The sequence below is a fragment of the Calypte anna genome, chromosome 7 (assembly GCF_003957555.1).
Source record: "Calypte anna isolate BGI_N300 chromosome 7, bCalAnn1_v1.p, whole genome shotgun sequence".
NCBI classification, from domain to species: Eukaryota; Metazoa; Chordata; class Aves; order Apodiformes; family Trochilidae; genus Calypte; species Calypte anna.
In genome coordinates this window covers 5,186,410-5,208,623 of record NC_044253.1, presented here as the reverse complement: position 1 = coordinate 5,208,623, position 22,214 = coordinate 5,186,410, and the positions used below count along the sequence as shown (strand labels likewise).

General features: G+C 34.8%; 1 protein-coding gene across 1 annotated transcript in view; it reads right to left on the bottom strand.

The window, feature by feature from the left end:
- Nucleotides 1–22,214, bottom strand: part of LRP1B (LDL receptor related protein 1B) — a 637,314-nt gene that overhangs the window by 77,462 nt on the left and 537,638 nt on the right. Inside the window, exons 58-64 of the mRNA XM_030454074.1 lie at nucleotides 20,663–20,748; nucleotides 16,970–17,092; nucleotides 13,208–13,389; nucleotides 11,130–11,329; nucleotides 4,572–4,760; nucleotides 3,661–3,809; nucleotides 562–655 (exon numbers count right to left, since the gene is read on the bottom strand). Coding sequence (XP_030309934.1) covers nucleotides 562–655; nucleotides 3,661–3,809; nucleotides 4,572–4,760; nucleotides 11,130–11,329; nucleotides 13,208–13,389; nucleotides 16,970–17,092; nucleotides 20,663–20,748 — 1,023 coding nt within the window. The remainder of the gene's footprint in view (nucleotides 1–561; nucleotides 656–3,660; nucleotides 3,810–4,571; nucleotides 4,761–11,129; nucleotides 11,330–13,207; nucleotides 13,390–16,969; nucleotides 17,093–20,662; nucleotides 20,749–22,214) is intronic.

The window sequence follows — 22,214 nt, the reverse complement described above, 5'->3', positions numbered from 1 at the left end:
ATTTAGCTTTCCAAACTTCTCTCTGGCAGTACTTACAAAACAACAAAGTATTTATATAAAAAATATTGTGAAAAATGCACATATTCTTAGTAAGATTCACGTGGGGAACATGGTTGCTCTTCAGGAAATTGAACTAAGTAATAACACGTAGCTAAAAATCTAATTGCAATGAAACATCAAGAAATGAGATTAGAATTCCACATTTCTGTTATATGCAAAAATAAACTAAATAATCTGGCAGAATTTTTTCTTTGTATATGTAAATGAGTGACCTCAGAAATTAAGATTAAAGTAAAAGGTTTAAAACATGAAAAACATGAATTCCCAAAGACCTTAGAAGACATGAGATAAGGAAAATCTGAAATGCTGAAAAACAAAAGCCAGCACCCTTTGTAAATCTGACAGTGACCCAGGAAAATAAAACAGTGCTGCAAACAAAACCTTAAAAAAAAAAAAAAAAGCCAATAAAAACCAAACAGCCCCTTCCAAACATCCATGAAGCATTGCATTTGGTTTGGGCTCTACTGTCAAAAGGGAGTTTCAAATTGAGAATCCACTTACGGCATTCCTCGGGCTCATCAGAGCCATCTCCACAGTCATCAACAGTGTCACATTTCCACCAAAATGGAATACATTTGTCAGTTTTGCAACGGAACTGTAAAAGAAAGGAAAGAGGGGAAAAAAAAAATCAACTTTGCTATGAATATTTCCTTCTTTCTTTTCAAAGAGAAAAGTACAGTTTATGAAAAACTTGATTCATTGCTTGAGTCATCGTACCATTAATCAACTCTGGCTCATAATGTTATAAAACTTATTTTAAAATTTTTCTTTTTATTCAGAGATGTTTTGCACTGAGACTGCCACCAATATGAATCATTGTAGTTTCAGCAATAATTGATACACTGATGCATAGTGCCCCTGGTAGGAACCACTCATTGCATTTGCTACATGATTTGATCCTTTAAAATCTTATTTATAAAAGCCACTTCAGTCCTTAAACAGTCATTGGAAGCTATTGATGCAGACTTTATATCCTTTTTCCAGCTAAATAAAACCACCCACAGTTACAGAAAAGGGGCTTAACGTGCAGTGTTGTGCTTGTATACAGTATTCCTTGTATTGTCTGAATTAAATGAGAAAACCAGAAGCCTGGCCTGTAACCTTTCAAAAGGACGAAATATTTGTGAAAAAAAGAAAAATCCTTTGTAAGACCCTGGCAGTGCCTTTACTCTGAGTTCAGGCAACATTGTACCTTTGTTCTGATTGAAAGAGGAAGGCAAACAAAAGAAAAGAGTAATAAATACTCAGTTCAATCTTCTAGGGCTCCACCTAAGATCAGAGGTCACAGTGCTTACATGGCTAACGGTGGGGAGAAAGATTTAGATAGATTATCAGCAACTTTTAAGAAATGTTTCCCCCCTGGTGTCTGTAAGAGAACAGAAAGGAAAGAAACCAACAGGTCTGGAAGCCCAAGGCTTTTGACTTTCTGTGACTAGGCATATGTTTTCATTTCTTGACATTTTAAAAATCATTGATCATTCAATAAAGCCCTATTTAAAAATTATACAAAGTTCGGTGCATCAGCTCGATTTTATCTTTTCTGCAAAGAAAATGTAGGGTTTCCCAGCCATTTATGTAGTTGACCCTACAGCTGCAGGTACCTCATTCCTGTACTCCATGGAGGGAAATGCTGTATAACATCCTGGGCTTGAAAGGGACCTATTCCCACCTGCCAAACTGTTCCAGAAAGGTTTGCATCTCAGAGTAGCCCAGCAGAAGGCTTCCAAATGTAGGAAACAAACACTCAGACAATTCTCAATCTTACTATTCTCTATTTGCTAAATTATTTGAGTTACTTTGCTAATTATTTGAGGGGCCAGCCATGCTCTGCTGACCACAAGGGACTTCAGGCTGTTAAAATGACATTACAGATTTAACTCCAGGATGTGGGTACCAATTCTTAGGTGCTGTTATGCTCCGCAGGAAAATGCTTATGCTGCCTTCTGAACTTGGGAGTCACAGAACAACTTGAAGTTTAGTGCTCTGGTATCTGATGGATTTTATACATACACTATTTTGTTGTTTATATCTAAATCTAATTTTTCACATCAGAATAGCATCAAAAGACAGAGATGTAAAACCAGCCACCCAGGCACTTGTCCTCAGACACAGTCAACAGTGAATATGTCATCAAGAGCACCATAGGAACAGCAAAGATTGTACAGCATCATCTGAAAATCTTGATCAGCAAAATATATTTTTGCCACTGATCTCTACATCTGATGCCATCAGACTGATGAACTGTCAAACAGTAAATAGATTCCAAAATTGGAAGAAAATTACTAATTACCAATTTCAAGTTATAACTGTCTAAAGAAGCTTCCTTTTAACCCTACTCTCTCTCCCTCCCATGGAATCAAAAACTGACAAAATACTGCTACTGGAGGATCTAAGATGTGATGCTGTCCTTCAATTCACACTACCAGTTGATAATGGCTCTATTCAATCAGCTGTTAGCATATAAATTCACTAGGGAATAAGCTTCCAGTAACATCCAAAGAAAATTTAAAGAAAAAAGAAAAAAAGTGCTGTTTTTTTTAAACTAACAAATTTGAAAAGCTCAGAGAAAAAATGGGTAAGAAACTCCTCATTTACAAATGTTTTACACTTTTTTATTGTACATCACTTAATGGGAAGCAACAAGCAAACAATTTCAATAGAAAGGATTCAATGAATAAAGCAAAATCACAGACAAAATACTACCTTAAGGGAACAGAGGAGGACAGTGGGAAGGTTTCTTAAATAACACTATTACTGGAAAGAAACTGTACATCATTTATTAAGACAATCACTTTTCCCTAATAATTAAGAGTAAAACCTTTTCCTTAATGAGCACAGACAAAATGCATCATGATGTAGAACGTTGGAAGAGGTCATTAGCACACATAAAATTGGACAACTACAAAAACTGGACTAGAAAGACTTTAAAAGCCATATGCACTACTGCCATCACCCAACTAATTGGGTAGAACACTCCAAAGACTTTCATTAAAGTGGTTCTTTTAAAAAAGTCAGTATGTTCTAATTAATCTACATTATATTTTAATAAAAAAATAACTAAATATTTAGTGCAAGAATACAAAATCCCCCTCCCATTGAGAACCCAAAGTTTTAACTGATGCAACTGTTAATTAATGGCATATTCTACCATTTACATTTCAGAGGAATTGTTTTAAGTGTCATTCTTCCTAGGTAACTGGATTGAGCTCAGTTTCCTGTATTAATGTAAAGTTCATGGGTGGTTCATGCATGAATATCCCCAATTTGTACTGTTATGCTTCGTACTTTATATAAATGTTTTTTCCAAAGCAATTTTTATGGGTTTAGTAGCTGTATTTGTTCTAGTGATTGCCAGAATCATCCACATTTGAAAAGGAACAAGCTCTGCAATCTCTGGGAAAAAAGCATTTGCAAGTCTATTTTCACCTAACAGCCTTGAAGACGAAATGCTTCAAATGCACCCATGAGTTCCTTTGTCTTCAGCTTCTTTGACTGATGCTTCCACATTTCATGGGCACCAGGATTCAGTGGTTAAAAAGAGGTGGAAAAAGAGTCAATATAATTCTCACGTGCCCTTCCTGCTGGCACCTTTGCACTTACCTGGCTGGCAGTGCAGTTTGATAAGCAGGTCTTGTTATCTGCAGCAAGGTAGAAGTTGGTGGGACAGGCACAAGTGTACAGCTTGTTAGGGGCCAGGAGGCACAAGTGACTGCAACCACCATTGTTCACTGTGCAAAGATGTTTAGACACTGTGGACAGAGTATAAAAAGGATGTCAGAGGCTAAAACTTCAGTATGTTTCAGGGTCTCTGCTTTATAGAGGAAGAAAAATGCATCACACAAACTATTCTTACAGTGGAACAGCTCAAATCAAAAATCCATGAGGCAAACTTTTCCTTTTGCTTTTAAGCTAGTCTTTTGTATGCAAAAATTAGCTACTACTATGGATGTAGATCCAATATTGAAAGACTGAGACAAAGAAAAAACCCCACTTAAAAAAATTTTTTTTAAATAATGAGACAAAAAATTATCTAGGTCAAGTGCCAAATGGAATTGAACTATAACTCAAATAAAGGGACATGAGATCAGACACACTCACGACACCTACATTCTCTATCACTCCCTCAGTCCAAGTTTCTTAGTAAATAGCATTTGTCTGTATGAATACTCTCTTACTTTTCAAATAATTAGATTAAGTGTTTTCATGACACATCTGTTCCCATCTTGATAACTGGTAACTCCTACTGTAATGCAGCTTAACAGTTCTGTACTTCCAGTCTGAATCTGGGTTAATTTTTAGGCACCCAAATGAACAAGATACACTTAATTTATTTTATTATAATAGATATACTTAGAACATAATCACGGATTTGTATTTAAAAATGGGAATTTGAAACAAAACAGAAATAAAAATAAATCACGGCGGATTAACGAGCTTTAATTAAATCAGCAACTGGCTCCTAAGTGCAATACATCAGTGTGCTGCATGGAAAGCATAGAAAGAACAATTACCATCAGGCTGCCTGTAGGAATGGTACACCTGGATGTCTGTTATGGTATGCCAGGAGTTAATCAGTGACAGTCTGTCTGATCCAGAGGTTTTGTGGGCACGGCTGAGTGATTTGGTTTTCCCATCTGTCCAGTAGATGTAGTCTTCAAACAATGTTAGGGCAATCACCCCCTGAATGTCTTGATTAGGGACTGTAAGAAGAGATGCTCATGATTAACATTCACTTGGAAGCCTGCCAGTTAAAATATTCCATATTGCACCAGCTGACAGATACAACTGCTGTATAATGTCTTCCCAATAATTGTCATGACATTATGTCAAGCCTAGAGGGTTCCTTATTACCAGTTAGGAGAAAGATGGATGGGGTATGAGCTCTGCTTGCTTAGAATTAGTTGGCCCCATCAGTGTTAAGGAAATGAAAGAATTTCAGTTAACAAAAATCTCCTTGAGATTCTGAACCAATGATATGCTAAGTTTTAAAGTAGTATATAGCACAATATAACTTAACCTACTCCTTACACAAAGCTGTCTCAGGAGAGTAAAAATTATTAGAAAACATCCCAAATGTTAAGTGTATATTGCCAGATACACTGTGTTTAACACCCTTCAAAGTAATTAAAAGTATTTTATTTTGACAAAATATACTGACAATACAATGAGGAAAAAAAAAATTGCATTAAATAGATGTTATCCTTTCATTATTAATTCATCTGGATCTGTGCACGTGCATACCCTGTCAAAGAAACACTTCTGGGTTTGAAGCACTACCCAACCTATGGCATCAAACACAATGTAAGAAATATTATAAAGTCTTATTATACTCTCTTTTTTATGTTGTGTAAAAGAAGTAGGAGTGATGCATCTGCTCTGAAAAACTGAATTTACCATTGTTCCCAGATAAAATTCCAAAGGTGAAACTGTTAATGATTTAAACACTCACAGATTAGGGCTGGGTTGTAGTTCAGCCTGCCACTAGTTCTGAGCAATTTTTAATGGGCTTCTGCATTAAAGTCAGCTTTTCATTAAGTAACACTTAGCATAAATTTTTCAGAAACTGCTTATTGCTGTAAAAGTTATATGTATTCTGTTTAGACCATAGCACTTAGAGAAAGTTATAAGAAAAAAGTAATCAAGGAAGCAAGGAATGGTCCATGTTAAATAAAATAGTCCAAATCAATAAAAAAATAAAAATATATGTAATGTAAACCACATAGAAAGTAAGTATATAAATAGATGCAAATACTTCTTAAAATATTCTAAAGTGGTGATAAAATATACAATTTGTTATAAGTTATAATAAAATTTTATAAAAGTCTTCTAACCTGCCTATAAAACTTTGATGTATTATATTCCAGTTGATCTATCTGTAAAGACTGAGAAATTTCTGAAAACAAGCACTCAGTGGCAGCTAATTCTGATTTACGTCACTGTTTGAGAGACCTACCATAGCTGAATATTATTTTTCTTTACTTTATCTTTTAGTATATTACAAAGACTGTTTGTCAGAACTGTTGACATGTAATAGCTTATAAAATCTAGAGTTGGCATCAACTCTAAAATGAAGACAAAACCCTTTTCTGATGGAACAGCAAACCAGTCCTTCACACTCTTTATTCTTTGCCTTTGAGGACATCGGTGTCTCAAGCTTTCCAAAATTTCAGGTGGTGACAGCTATTGATTTATGAAAAATATTTATGGTTGGAGAAACACCCACTTGCTTTCTTCAGTCTTTCCTTCAACTTCTTCTTTAATACTGCTGCCTTACTGAGCTACCTCTTGAGAAACGACGCAGGCAAGTTCTGCCTTGCAATAATAACTATTAAACCTCCCAGCACACATCCTGGGGTGAATCAAAGCTTTAAATAAGGAAAGAAAGACTGACTGCTCCTCTCTCCTTGCCAGGGAGTGTGAAAATGGACTATTTTCTACAAATTCAAACTAAAGGCCTGTTAGTGCTAACTGCTTCCCCTACATCACCTCCTTGGAAACGTTGAATCAAATCTACCTGAGGATCCATTAGTAGGAAAGGAATATATTTTGTTAAATAAAAAAGTTTAATTACACCAACATGAGGGTTAGATCTCCTTCAGCAAATTCATGGGGAATTTAAACAGTCTTATTTTAACACAGAGCCATGGGAACTGCACTCACTTAGCATTACTCTCCAGAATTAACTATGCAAGCAATAGGTTTATTTTTTTCCTTTTAGTGTTTCTCATAAGAATGTCACCCTATAGCCTCCATGAAAGCTTCAAAAATTGAGTTTGAAGTAAACTGAAATCTAATTTATATCTCAAAACACTTATACAAAAGTATAAGTAATATCTTTTCTTCTCAGATGAAGAATTCTCATTAAAAACTTTACATTGTTATTAAAATCTTACAAAAAAGGCAACATTATTTTGCAATTCATTATTATCTGAAGCTCAAATAAAATAGTCTACTGACATCTTGACCAAATGAAAACAGATATATATATCTGCATCAAGAAGAATAACAGTAAGAAAATAGCATTTTACCTACAAAATAAAAAAAACTTGAAAATTTTTCATCTCCTCTCATGCTGAAACTACTGTCCCATCCTGTTATCTTTTCAACTCCCTTACATATATTCCTGTTTTTTACTTATAACCTATTTGAGATACATTTAATTTTAAAAATGTTTTATTTCTGTACAGTACTTCTTCTTGATACTTGCTCCTTTTGAAAATGACTTGAAGTACTTAGACAATTAAATGAACAAATTTTATTATGTCTATTAAGCTTGTGAAAAAGCATGTGATTTTGATAGATGTAATTAAATTTAAGTATGTTTCATTAAAACACTATTTTTTAAAAAAATGAGACATTTTATAATCACTATTAATTTTACTCAATGAATACTTTGTTTAAAACACCAAATAGGCCAAACTCAATGAAGAGAAAAAAAAATTCTTTTAAGATAATAAATACATTAATCACAGTAACTGAAATAATGTTTCACAGAAAAACAATCACTTCTGGGTGATATTACTGAGATTTTTAATAGCAACATGTGCATCCATACATATTTCTTTTGGAAAACACAAAGTATACATCACACATCTATGCTGGGTCAAGTATGGAAGATACAAGTCCTACAATTACCTGGAAAAATGAAGTAAAAAATGTAACTGAGAGTGAAAACTGAATCTCTGAGTACAATAAACTCACATAGAAATTGTTATAAATCTCATAACTGCTATCACAAAAAAAGGACAAAATTAAACATATGAAGGCACAAATATATCTGTGGTATTAAAGCTATCACAAATGACTTACCATGATGCCACAAGAAGAGAGAAGTGCAGTTTCAAATCTCTGCCTATACAGTCAGTTGATCAAGTCTAGGACTGAAATCTTTTATTGTCCCACTTTAACATGTTTTATTGCTTTTTTAATTTCATGGTTTGCAGTTTATGTCAGCTACACCACAGTAGCACAGAGCAGCATTCTGTCACTGCAGTGATTAAGTTGTTTTCAGATATATGCAAGTCAGTACTCAAGTAGAATTCCTCAGTGTGCCAATGAGTTTCATAGATTCTTTAATTAATTTTCAAAATTACAGAGACCACCTACAAAGTCCTTAAAATTACCTATTTTTCTGTTGCAGGTGCCAAATATGAAAAAAGGTTATAATCTCCAAAGCCTCTTAGACTTGACACTTTAAATCTTGCATATATATACATGAAGTCTGTAAATGCACAGATAGCAGCCAATTCTGATTAAAAAGGTTTTTTTTCAAATTGAGACACTATATAAAAGTTTATTTCTGTTAATTATATTTCAGCTAAAAAAGTAATTTATGAAAACTCAATTTATTTCAGGTCCAATACTTTTTCATTGCTTTTCATGCTCCTGCAAGTGAAGCAACAAAGAGCTCAACTTTTGTTTTTAGAGCATAGAACAAAGAACAGAGTTTGAGCTCTTTGTTCTAAACTGGATATCAGATTCTCTTTTTATACTTTCATTATAATGAAATCCACACCTTCAAAGAGGGAAAAGGGAAAATCTTTTCACTCTTTTCACCTCTGGTTTTTAAGAGCTCTGAAGTATAGGAAAATCTGCATGAGGCACAAAGATACCCAGGGAACTGCCAAACCCCCATCTCCTTTGGGCAATGGGGACCAAAGGCAGCTCTGGAGTCTGACAAATTCTTAAATGGATGTTGATTTGTTTTTTTGTTTTTTTTTTCTTAAAGCTCACAGAAATAAACCAGCTTAGTGCTTAGCCAGATTAGTGCCTCAATGCTTGCTTAATCATATAGTGCACATAACATTTGTGAATGCTGAATTGGATGAGCTCTAAGGACAGTTCACAGAATCAAGCAGAAAACTTCAAATAGATAAGCAAGGTCATTGCTGCCTCCAGTGCCAAGAAGAGCTCCCAAGTACTGCAAGATTTCTGTCCTAGTTCACATGTTTTCAAAGTTCTTATTAGGCCTCCCTGGACAATTCTAAAAGCCAGTTTCTCTACTGAAACACAGAGGAATGTTGCAAGTGAAAAGCAGCAGTTGTTTTAGCTTCCTAAAAAATATTTTAAGTTTTATAAGAACAGAAAAAAATACCCCAATTTGTTCCCAAAGAGTTAACACTCAGATCTGAATCTCCAAAATCCATGTAAGCTTTCTCCACAGCACTGAACAAATTGTATGATTTAACATACAGCACGTTCATAATTAGCTTAAGATTGTTCTTTTTGTCCTTAGGAAATACCTACTGCAATCTATTCCATTCACAAATATTTCTTGACAATATAGGATCCACCCATCCTGACAAGGCATTTGTTGGGTCTGTGGCATTTTCTGTTGCATTTTGTAACAGATAATTTAAGATCCCCCAACAATAGTGTCAGAAAAAAACCCCACACAGCAATCTAGCCTTATCCTCAAAGGTCACAGAAAAGGGTAAAAAAATACCTAGTCTATGATGACTTGGACTTCAGATTGAAGCCCTCACATAATTCCCATTTGGATTTTTTTCTCTGCTCCATGGGTATATATTTTATGGTCATCATACCTGAGCCTTTATTCATCTCCATTTGAAAACACACCATCCACTCACCCATCCCTTGCTTAACTCTGACAATCCAAAGTGTCTCAAAATGACAAAGGAAAATGGACCACAAAATCCATGTGAACAATACCTTCTGAAGAAACAGTTATCCCAAGATTTGAAACTGATCTAAGTGCTTATCAACATAAATTACAGTTTCTCACATCACAAGGCTGGAAGAGATCAGTGTTTTACCTCCCTTAAAACCCAATATCTGAACTTGCTCGAGTTTCCCTCACTAAGAAAATTATTTTTGGAATGGTTAAATTTTATGTTCTTGTGCTGAAATATGAAGATATGCAAGATATTTGTTCCTATAGAAGGGAAGAGTCAGGGAAAAGATTCTGATTAAAGACAAATTGATCATTAAGTAAGATGTGAAAAAATTCCCAAAGCACCCTCAGGAGCACCTACAGACATGTTCGATCTGTTTCAGACACCAAGAATTCTATTACTTCTTTGCTAAAGCCACAGAAACTTTTCTACAACTTGATTTCAGTTTGATGATTACCTTGAGTGAAGCTCCTGACAACAGAAATTGCCAAACAACATTAGCTAAGGAGAAAATAATTTTATCCCACATAATTTAAATACCTCAGGATCTTTCTCCCAAAGAAAAAGTTTCTTATTGCTTGACTGCTTTATATATCATCTATACTTCCAAAAGTAGCATGATAGTAGGTTTTCAGACCATCACTTTTGGAGTTTGCCTCAGATATTTGACTTCTTTATATATAAAAGAAAGTTTCCTAAATTTTCACTCACAACTAAATTCAATTCATTTACATCAATACCAAGTATTTCATATGTACAAAGTCAAAGATCTTTAATTATAACATTTGGAATATGAGAACCATTCATCATAGTGCAAAATTCTTTTTATAGGTAAAAGATAAGAGTTTTTAATTATTTTTCAGGTGAAAAGCAGAACAAAAGGATAAAGATTACTTCATTTAATAAGTATTTCAAAAGTTGTTATTTTATTTGTCTAAGAGGAAAGCCCCCAGTTGCATTTTTAGTAGTGGTTTCCTTATTGCTTCATGCAGAGCTGACTGAAGGGTAATTCCCAGCTCCCTAAGGCTGGAGTAGAGGCACACAGAACACAACCCTTACTACTTGTAGTAGCCTATTACACTCTCTTTGTAACTTGGTTGAGAGCACGTTGCTCTGAATATATGTTAGAGCAGAGAATTGACTGACCAGGCCCTGACAGCAGAGTGTGCTCCAAGAGTTTGATTTTATTTTTTCCTTGGGCGTGTGTTGTTGTGTCTTTAAAAATCCCTCATAGCAGTGAAGGAATGCAAACTAAAACTTTTAAGGTATTGATTAAAAGAAGAACAACTATCAATAAGGGTTGTATAAAGGTTGTAAACATTTTTTAAGTTTTTACATAATTACACATGACATGCAAAGCATCTTCCATTTAAAAAAAAACTGAACAGCAAAAAAACCCAAACTAAAAATAATTAAAAAAAGCTGTTTACCAACCTTTATGCCTGTGAGATCCATCCATGTCAGAAAACTCAATATGGTTCTCATCAGCCCAATAGAGTCTATGGTTGACATAATCTATTGTAAGAGCCATAGGTCTAGATATCTGTGTTTCTATGACAACTGTTTGACTGGAGCCATCCATACCAACACGGCCAATGTGGGGATACTCACAGCAATCAATCCAGTACAAGTATCTACAAAACAAAATGCAACAGCTGCTTTGTTTAGAGAGGCAAAAATAGTAACAATTTATAGATGTTGAGAATAAACCAGTAATTATTCTATAACTCTTATTTTTTAAATATTTTTCAGAGAGGTTTTTGGGATTTTATAGAGCTGTCTGTAAAGGACTGTGATAAATGCAAAGGGTTTGGATAGCAGAGTCCTCATGTGTTGCCATTTCATCAAATTCATTCTGAACCACTAAAAAGTGCATTTAAATTCCTTACTTAAGAGTTTGAAGTACTGACTGGATTAGACATTGTGAATCTAGAATCCTCCAAAAATGGGCTCACTATGAAACTTCTGACAAATATTGCATTACAGTTACTATGTTTTAGCACATATTACAAAATCTTCTTGTGTTTTTAATAGTAATATGGTGAAAATTACAGTAAGAAATACCAGTTCCAAGGCAGCAGAAAAGTTTCTTACACAAAGAAATTAAAACTAAGTACTGTGAAAAAGTGCTGGAAGCTTGAGGGGCAGTTTTCTCCTCAATCTGCTATTCAGCCACAACACAGAGCATGTTCTTAAAAAAAAAATCCTATTATTCAGTAGATGGATGCATATTGCTAGTGTTTTATGCCATTACTTAGAAGTTCAAGGCAGATCTTTCCATCTGGAGCAGCTGATACGCCTTTAGTCTACAGGTTTGGGGCAGGATCTCAAAAATCCAGGTGCAGCTCATATTCTTTATAGCCACCTGGAAAAGTATTCCTGGGCAAGAGAATATAGTGGCTTTAAGAGCATCTCCAGGTATCCTACAAAACACAGGTGCAATATGTTGGCACTGAGACTGCTCCAAATAAACAGTAGAGAAAGGGAATTTTCTCCATTGGATCAAAGAGAAAACTTCTTTGGAAACATGAAAATCCTGTTGCATGGCATCAGCAATGAAGCTGATTCAGCATTTTTCATTTGCAAGAAAATAAAATTAATATTATTTCAATCAATACCTTTGAAATGCAAACACATTCTTCATTCTCATCAGTTCTCCATTTTAAAATAAACAAATGTATTTGTTATTTTAAAAAAATAAACTTGGCCTCAACACTTCCTGCTGTCACTGACACTTGAGAGGCAGATAATAGTAAAAAGCTGAGAGAAATACTAATAAGCATAATATAAGTAATGAAATAATTAAATTAGCAATTAAAGGTATGAGTGAAATTACTTTAAATAGGTTTTCTCACTTAGCAGTACTGTTGAAATAAATTTTTCAAGCATGCTGAATCATTTCTAATTCCTCAGAAAGTTAGAGACTGATTATCCTAAAAAAAACCCTTAACAGAATATAGCCTATTAATTAATAAGTCCAGTTATTAGACTTGTGTGAAAATAAAAATCTTAATCAAAATATTAGAAAAGGCAAAAGGTTGCTTCAAATTATGTGGGATCAAACTTTTTTACCCTTAGATTAATATCCAAAACCTATCAGAAAAAAAGTCTTCAAATATGTGGTAAACATTGTAAAGTACAGTAAACATAGGAAGAAGAATTGCTTCCCACCTAATACAAACTTAGTTATTTAGTAACAGACTTTAAAAAAAAAAAAATAGGGATATTTTTGAAATATCTGCTTTCCTCCTTTTAAAAAGAAAACATTGACAGAGTAGTAAATATAACAAAACATAGTTTAGTACCTGCATTCATCTTTCTATTATACCAATTTGATATGTAACGATGAGATAATAAGCATTGGTAATGCATTTTAGACTACTGATATCCAGTGTAGCTGAAAGTCAGATAATAAAAAACTAATTAGTGCTTCCTATCGTCTGTTTTCATCTAAAATATTCAAATTTAAAATTAGAATTAAATATGATTAGTGGCAAAAGAGTTGCTCATACCCAGCTTGAGGATCTATGGACAGATCTCTGGGAAACTTCACCCTTTTGCTCACAAGGACAGTGGGGTATAAGCCATTGAGTTTAGACACCTCAATAATTCTCTTTTCAGTATCAGACCAATAGAGATTCTTCCCAATCCAGTCAACAGCCAGTGCATTGGGAACAGCTGTATTGTGGACTACCTAGAAAAGCAAGGATGACAGAAATTATTCATCTAAATACTGGAACAAGAGTTCAAGAGTTAAAAAATACCAGAATATTGGGAGGTTGGATAGATGACACACAAACGACGTGAAAAATAGGTATTATTCCTTGTGGAAAAAAAAAAAAGACACTTCTGAAGTATTGATACTTTTTTAAGTAACTAAGGAAACATCCCTTATAGGAAGGGAGAATGGAGAGTAGAACGATGTAGCAAATACCAAATGTCCAGCTTCCCTGGGTTATTTACTGACTTTTAAGAACTTTGTATCTTTCCATTTTGTCTCAAGTTTCTCATTGTCTTTTTTTTTCTAATTAAAAAAAGTTAAGAAAAAAGACTTTTTTTTTCTTTTACTACTCTGTTTGTTTTTCACAGAACAGAATGGAGATGAGGCTTCCCTCCTGGTAGCATGACCTCAAACATGCCTACTTATTAGCTCACTAGTTCCCTCTCAGCTCTATGCTGGCATATATTTCATTTTAATATCACAGAGGTGCCATGTGTCATCATGACAGATCACTCAACTCAGGCAAACAGAAAAAGTTGGAAAACAAACCCTGTGCTCTAATTCCCAACATTCATGTAGCAAAAAAGAGAGGAGCTTTCTAAAAACTCCTTAGATTTCCAAATTGCAAATGACATTATTAAGGAATAAACTAAAGGGAGAGAAGTGATTTAGTGACTACTAGAAATCCTCCCCTCTCCTGAGGGGGATGAGATATTGCCAAGGTTTTTGATGACTTGAAAAATTCTGGGACTTGAACAAAGGTCTCCAGACAGAGATGATTCCAGCCCAGAATGATTGTGTGGCTCTGTCTTGCTCAGCTGGGAGTACCTCATGTTAAGTGCTGAGTGACATTTCAATATTCCCAATCATTAAAGCCCAACTTCTGGGCTTAAAAATTCTATCCCTGATAAGGTCTATTCTGACCTATTCTATTCCTGATTAGGTCCTGATAAGGTCTCTGTAACAAATTTAAGGGGGGAAAAAAAAAAAGATTTCAGAGAGAGAAGCACTTGAAAATATTTGAATGACTTAACTAGTAATAATGGGTTTATTACTGCAATGTATGTTCTCATTCATTGCCATTTTAACCACTATAAGGATGTGTAATAAGAGTATAAACTTTACACCCAAACCTGATAATGGATAACTGCATGTCTTAGTTTTAATTTTATTTACCATTTGGAGATACTGAAAAGCCTTCAAGATAAGAAAGGATACTGTGAGATACTTCAAATCAATTTTATACTTATGAATATGTAAAAGCACCCTTTAGGGTTATTACATTATTTATCACCTTATAAAATCTTTTAAAATTAAATCCAGGCATGCACCATTTTTTAATATGAATGAAATATTTTCTTTTCTAATACCTCAGCACTACCAGCTCCACTGTTTTATAAATGTGTAGCTGCAGCTACTGCTGCACTGTAACGTGGGACATCCCAAGTACAAACGGATCATGTGGCAAACTTAGTGCTTTAGCTACACTATCAAAAAACATCAACCTTAGTAATTAGTCTCTCTCCCAGTGACTTTTCCTTTGGAGGATGAGTTTAAGCTTATTCCAGTCACTGTGACATGTCCTGGACACAATCCAGCTCACTACAGCATTTTCCAGGAACAGACTGCATTTGAATCTACAATGCCTAAGACACTGTCTTAATGTTTGAACACATTTATATGAAAAGTTGTTGCTCTAGCTGCATAGAAATCTCCTCCATGATCAAACGCAGAAGAAGAATGAGATGGCACTGGGTTTCCCAGCCCAGAAGAGTTAAGTTAGTATGCTGAAAAGGTGCTATCTTCTTAAAGGGAAATCCTAGGTAACATATTCCAGTATGGCACTAACAGTATATTGCCTTATAGTAAAACAAGAAATATGAACAAATAACAAATTCATACTTCAAGGGGCAAGGTTGTCAACCATAAAAATTGTCTTTCAGGACCAAAAAAACCCCAATTTTAACTGGTTTCCCAAGAAAATAATTATTTGTAGTATCAATTATTAAATATGTGCTATAGTAACTGATAAACATCTAAGTCAGGCACGTAAAGTTATCATTTGGCACTGGATAAAAGAGTCTGGACAGAATATGAGACAGTTACAATATAATATTCCTGATAAACTTTTTCACACATTTTTAGCTTTCAGAGGAGAAAGTTTTACTTTTTCAGTGAAAAAAAAATATTATGAAAATTGAAAAAAGTATTTTCAAGTTTTGCTTTGAATTTGGCTTCCTATTTGAGTGAAATCTCCAAGATGCTGCTCATTCTACAAACTACAAACAACACTCAATGAGCAAAAGAAATACCTTCCATGCCCAAAACCTAATTTTATTCTATTGATTGTTTAAATTTCTGAAACTTTTCCCTAATAAGTGCAATTATTATTGCTTCATTAGAAAGCAAGAGGAGTCTTTTGTACTTTTCCAGCTGGCAACGACAAATTTTTAACTGGGGAAAAAAATCTTTGTTCTTGAAATAGTGAAGCTTATAAAGAAAAAGTCTAGGGTCACCCTCAGTCCTGAAAACATTCCCTAAATAGCAAAATACAAATTCATCCAGAATGGAGAAGAAGCTGAATAGGCTGTAAAATGTTTAAAGGCAATAAATATGATTCAACAAGGTAATGGATTTGGGAACCCCTGACTTGGTTGCCTCCTGATTTTTTCAGGAAGATTCTTTGCAGGGATTCACTATTACATTGGAGTGCAGGCTGGATTTCAGTTTTACACCTCAACAACCAGAGTGCCATAAATTACTGCCATCCCCATATTTTTTTTTAGCTCTAGGAACACTTATTTCTGTGTGAAGGATTGAAAGAAGATTCACTGATGCCACCAAGTTCAAAACCTTAACCCTCAAAAAGATGAAAGTCTGTGTGATCTGAGGATGTGTTGGTCCAAGAACCAAGGTGCCAATAATCTCTGCATAATAGATGGTTGTACAATGAGGAAAGAGGATTTAGACAATGTGTTTCTGCTCATTTGTTCCTTACTGCTTATCACAAATCCTGGAAAAACATTCATGTATCTCAACAAAGGTGTTTACCAGTGGATTTGTGAACTGCCAACACTCCAGTGACAAACCAGACAGGCTGTGCAGAAATGGGAACACAGCTTTAGTCTGGATGATTCACAGCAAAGACACTGAATTTGTTTTTCCTATCAGTGTAGTGGAGGTGAGACAGCAAGAAACTGAAGATGATGGGGAATTGTATATGAGGAACTAATACATCAGAGTGTTTACACAGCTTACATACACTTCATGATACCTCTTTTCTCTGGCATCCTGTAAACCCCCCTAACTTGTCAACTTAGTTAGCTGTCATTTAAATCATAGGGAATTTGGCTTATAAATACAGCCCTCTTAGTCCCTATCTGCACTTCAAATAAGATACAAATGCAATTCAGTTTCATTAGGACTTGTTTTCTCCTGCTGAGTTTGCATGCATATACAAAAAACTCCCAAGCTGGCTTAAAAGCATGAAGGAGAATTTTCCAAAATACTAAAAAAATTTAATTCAAGCCATGACATTACTGATACCACTTACCTTGATGTCACTTCCATTTAAACACATCCTGTTTATGCGACTGCCATTTGGTCTGCTGGAATCAATCCAATAGATGAACTCTTCTCTATAGTCAAAGTCTATTGCAATCACATTGTTCAGCCCCTAGAAACAGAAAAAAATAGGGGAAAAAAAAAGGGGGCTGTGTATTCAAATGTTTGATTACAAACTGACAGCCTTGAGAATGTAAAATACACTGCATGTATTATTCAAAAAGCTTTATTTTACTGACTGTGTATTTTTGAAGTATTGCTCTCATTTTTGCATACACCACTTGTAAACAGAATAAGATAAATTTGTAACAGAAGCAAATACAGTGACAAAGAACTATCTCATTTCAAAAATACAGATGACTTATGAAAATAAGTGAAGCTTCTGTGGTTTTCTTTCCTATTATTAAAATGAACTTTAACAGCAAATATTTTAAATTTTTTTTCATTACTATGTTAGGTATTGTTTTGGCAAACTAAAATAACAATATTATAACAATAAACAATATTGTATTATAAAATACAATATTATAACAATAAACTCAGAAATAGAAAAAAACCCCCTTTGCTTAATAAAAACATTTCATTAATAATTACCAGGAATTCAAAATCGTGATGTTAAACAAAGCATTAATTTTAATTCCTGTATAAGGGGGTGGGGGGTTAAATTCACATGTGCTATAAGTACTGTGTATATATATATATATATATACACACATATATATGTTCATATACACACACACAGGTAGTATATATATATAGGGTATGGAAGTTAAAGATCTAGCAGGCATCTGGAAATCTATGGTTCCAATTTCCAAGCCAATACATTACAAGAAAGAGTGATGATAGCATTTGAGGCTCTCCTATAGGTCAGAAAGAGCAGTCCCAGAATAATGGCTTTTCATCCCAAATGGCAGGTAAGAGAGAGAGGTATTGTATTCAGATGTTGGCTCTTATTTCCTTATCTGTGAACAGGAAAGCCTTGCTCCATAATGTGCTTAACATCCTGGGAATGTAGTAAAATCACAGCTATTGTTAACACACAATCATGCTGTTATCAATCAAAGATGGAGCAGCAGTGGTAAAAAGGATGGATGGAGTCTGCACTCCTTTTAGAGCCACAAGATCAGTTAATCAATTCTCTTATCAGCCCAGTGACATTCTGCTCTCAGGTAGATCAGCAACCTCCCTCATTAATGTGATTCATAGTTGTAGAGGGGATGTGCTGGACTAGCCCATGCTAAAATAAACAGCCAAGAATAATGATGCTTAATTGTACAGAAAGTGATACATGGCTCATCTGCCAACTACCACAGTGAAATACTGTAAATCTGTATTTTCATCAAAATGTAGAGGAAGAGTGATTAGGCTGCCTGAACCACTATTAAAACCATAAACCATATTAAATTAAGCCTTAAACAATACAGTGCTGGGGGATCACTCATTTTGTAAAAAAAATCACAGAGAGTTTTAAAAAAAACTACTGTAGTTCTTTCAGTTGAAACTGTGCTGCAAAAGACTTTTCTGTCTTTTTCTACTATAAATTCATCTACAAATGAACCCCCAGCCTAAATTTTTAACAAAGGAGACAACTGGTGAAGGAACACAAAAGGCTGTCACAAATCAAACCCAAATCTAGAAATCAAGTTCAGAAATTTGAAAAAAATTACCCTTGCATCTACCTATTCTGCAAACCTGTAAAAGTTTCTTAGGTATCCAGGATGACCAAGAGACCTGCAACCCTCTGCTTTCAAGTGTTTTATTTAGGGTCAGTTTAGCTCCAACATTTATCAGAATATCAGCTGCAGGTGTAATTATTTCTGCACATTTGCAATAGAGTTCTCTGTCCTGACAACATCTCATCTTCATGATCTACATGGCACTTTCAGGTCCTCCTAGCATAATCCTTTGTAATATCCTGTGTAATCTGCTTCTAGAAGGAACAGGGAAGCTTTCAGATGGCACCAACAATTTTACCCTCCCATCTGAAATGTGATTTTCTTTCTGTTCCACACAGCACACAGTGCCCTAGGCTGTGACTTGCTTTCCCTTGGCACCCTAATTAGAAACCAGGCAGATAAATTACAAGAGGAAGATTCTATCTACACTGTTTATGGAAATTCCAAGGATTTTGATGACTGGGAGGAAAGGAAATGAAGGGCAAAGAACATACATGACATACAGCTGTACTGTTTATGTATATTTGGAAAAAAAGCAACAAGAACCAAAAAAATACACACAAACACAAAAAAAAAGGGGAAAAAAAAAAGGAAAAAAAAAAAAAGAGAGAGAGAGGAAAAAGCTGTCACATAATAACTCAGAGGAGACTGAATGAGCTCATTCTTTCAGCTCCTTTACTCTGAGTTTATATGAATAAATGTTAGAATGGCAAAGCACAGATCAAATACACAGAGCAGGGTGGTTCTGCTCCTTTGCCAGAGCAGCTCTGGTATTTGCCTTCATCTGGTGATGATGTCTAAGGAAGAGCCAATCCATCAAAACATTACAAGGACAGAAAGCTGTCCTTAGGAGGACGACAGCCCACCTGTTCTGCTGGTATAGCTCCCCTGTTTGCTTTCAAATGTGGGATTCTTTTTAAATGCCATACTTCTAGGACCAAAAGCCAGTGAATCCAATAGCAGAGATATCCATTAGACTACTGAATTCATGGAGCTACACTGTCTCCAACATCCTGAAGAGGAAACCAGTAAATTCAAGCCCAGTGAGCCAATCTGTCAGCACCAACCATAAAGAAAATTTAGCCTTGGTCCCCTCTTTTCACAGCCTTCTACTACCAGGTGTACCAGCAAAAGAGGAGAGAGGGAGTGAGATGTAGATGAGAGAGAAGCCAGCAGGATTTCAGAAGAACAAACAGACTTTAAGATAATGCCTGCTATGCTCAAATCAAGTCAATGTGTAATGCAAGATGGTTAATTTTGTAATTACTGATGTGAAGACCTGAGAATCTCTCTTCTGACATTAAGATGCACAGCTTACTGACACAAGAAGTCACAAAAAGCCTGGGATAACTGATTTTTCTATTCTCTCTACAGTTGAAAACACATTCTAGTAAAAACATATTTTGGAACTCTAATCTGTGGTAAGTAACTACACTTAGGTGAAGCCCAAAAGTAGAGCAGAAACAGCTAAAATGACAGATCTGTTCTTACTATGTAACTTTTTATTTCTGTAGTTTTCAAATAAGTTTTTTTTCCTCTTATAGTAATTTAGAGAAATTATTGAAAAAGTTAGATTTAACCAAAGATATATGTTAATGTATTGAAGTACTGTAAATCTTGGAATTTTATGTCTGAGTAAAAAAAAAATAAATCAGATTATGAAAATTAGTGTCCCAATTAATACATGGCCAAATAGTTTGGGTGGTTTGTTTTGACTGTTTGGCTTTCTTTAATCCCTGAAATACACAAATTGTGCAAAACATTGCTATGGAAGAGGATGACAAATAACAAAAATTTTAGCACATCAGAATGACTGACAAAACAACTACCTGAGCTTTAGAACATGTGAAACTCAGATAAATCAGTCAATGTGAAATGTTACAAAACCTGTGCAGGTACTGCAGTTGTTCTATGGTGCACACACTGCCAACTGCAGGATGATGTTTCTGTCTGTTGCACACTTTAGAAAAGAATAAAAGTATTAGAGCATGGTACTATGATGATACCTGTTTCAACAAAGTGTAGTTGGATCCATCAGTGCTAATTTTTCTTATTTCATGATGATCAGCCAGAATTAAGAAAGGTTCCTCATCTAAACCCCGGGAGAAAGAATATATTAGACTGGCTTTTACGTTAAGTTATGGAAAATCAGGAATACAATGCTGAAATACAGATGGTTTGAAAAATAAATGTTACATGCTCTGATCAATGTTATGGATGAAAGAAATATTTAAAACACTCAAATGTTTCAAGAAAGATCAATGATGCAGTATAAAAATGAACAAAGCAATCAATTAGTATATCTTTCAATGTAATTTAAATTTTTTTTTGTCTTTGTCATATGGAAACAATATTGTATTTTAATGCTAATTTGTTGTCAGAGATTAAATTTGAAATATAATTTACACCTCATTTTAATTTCAACATTCACTTCCAAAATTATCACTAGGACTAATTTGTTACAGTTGCAGATAAAAGATATTTTGACCATCAGTTTGAGAGATTTCAATACTTGGGAATTATAGAACAAACCTTGATTCTCTAATTCTGAACTGAAGCCAGATTTATTTGGTTGGTTGGTTGGTTTTTTACCCACGTTTTTCCAGTTTATTCCTACAGATACTCATTCATGCCATCACTTTGAAATATTTCTGACACCAACATACACAACATTAAAAAAGAATTAAATTAAAAATTTAATTAACAAATTAAAATGCTGTTTTCATTTTAGGTCTCTTAAAGAGATCTCAGCTTAAATTAAAACACAACCAAAACAAGCCCCTAATAATAATTAAAAATATTTAAGACTTGTGTCTACTGCTCATACATCCTAGAATGTCACGTTTGTCCAGCCTGCTCTTGTACTGAATACACTGCACCACCTTGCTTGCATTTTATGTTCAACCCTGAAGTTATTCTCCAGTTCTTAAAGGATGCAAGGCATCATCCTCAGCCCTGTTAGGAGTTTGTGAAGAATGGCTGCAGTGCTCTGCTCTGTTGTAAAGAGTTCAACAATTTATGCAAGAAATCAGTGTCAGCCCAATCGTGCACACGTTGGCCCCTCCTGGCAGCACACAAACAGCTTTGTCATGATCACTTTGGAATTCTGATATATTACAACACCAATAAACTGCAGTCTGCTGTGTACCAGCTCCACTTCTCCTTTGAGTGATCTATGGCTCCTAAACATGTGAGTGGCTTGCAAGGCATCGGAGAGGAGTAAATCAAAGAACACAGCCCACAATTCTGCCCTCTCTTGTGTTTCCTCTGACCATTCAGGGAAGCACCTGAGAGAGGAATATGAGGCAGAGATTCCAGTCTTGTAATTTAGAAGGAAAATAGACATTTTTTTGATATTTAAAAAACCACACACACTCCCCAAAATTTGAGCAAAATACTTTGTTCAAGTCTGGAACAATGAAGCATCTGCTCAAGCTGAAGATTGGCTGCACGAGGAAGGAAATCCAGCAGAATGCTGTAATGTTGGGGTTTGTTTTTTTTTTGTTTCTTTCCTCCTGACATTTTGCTCTTCCTGTCACTGATCTAGTGAATCTTCCT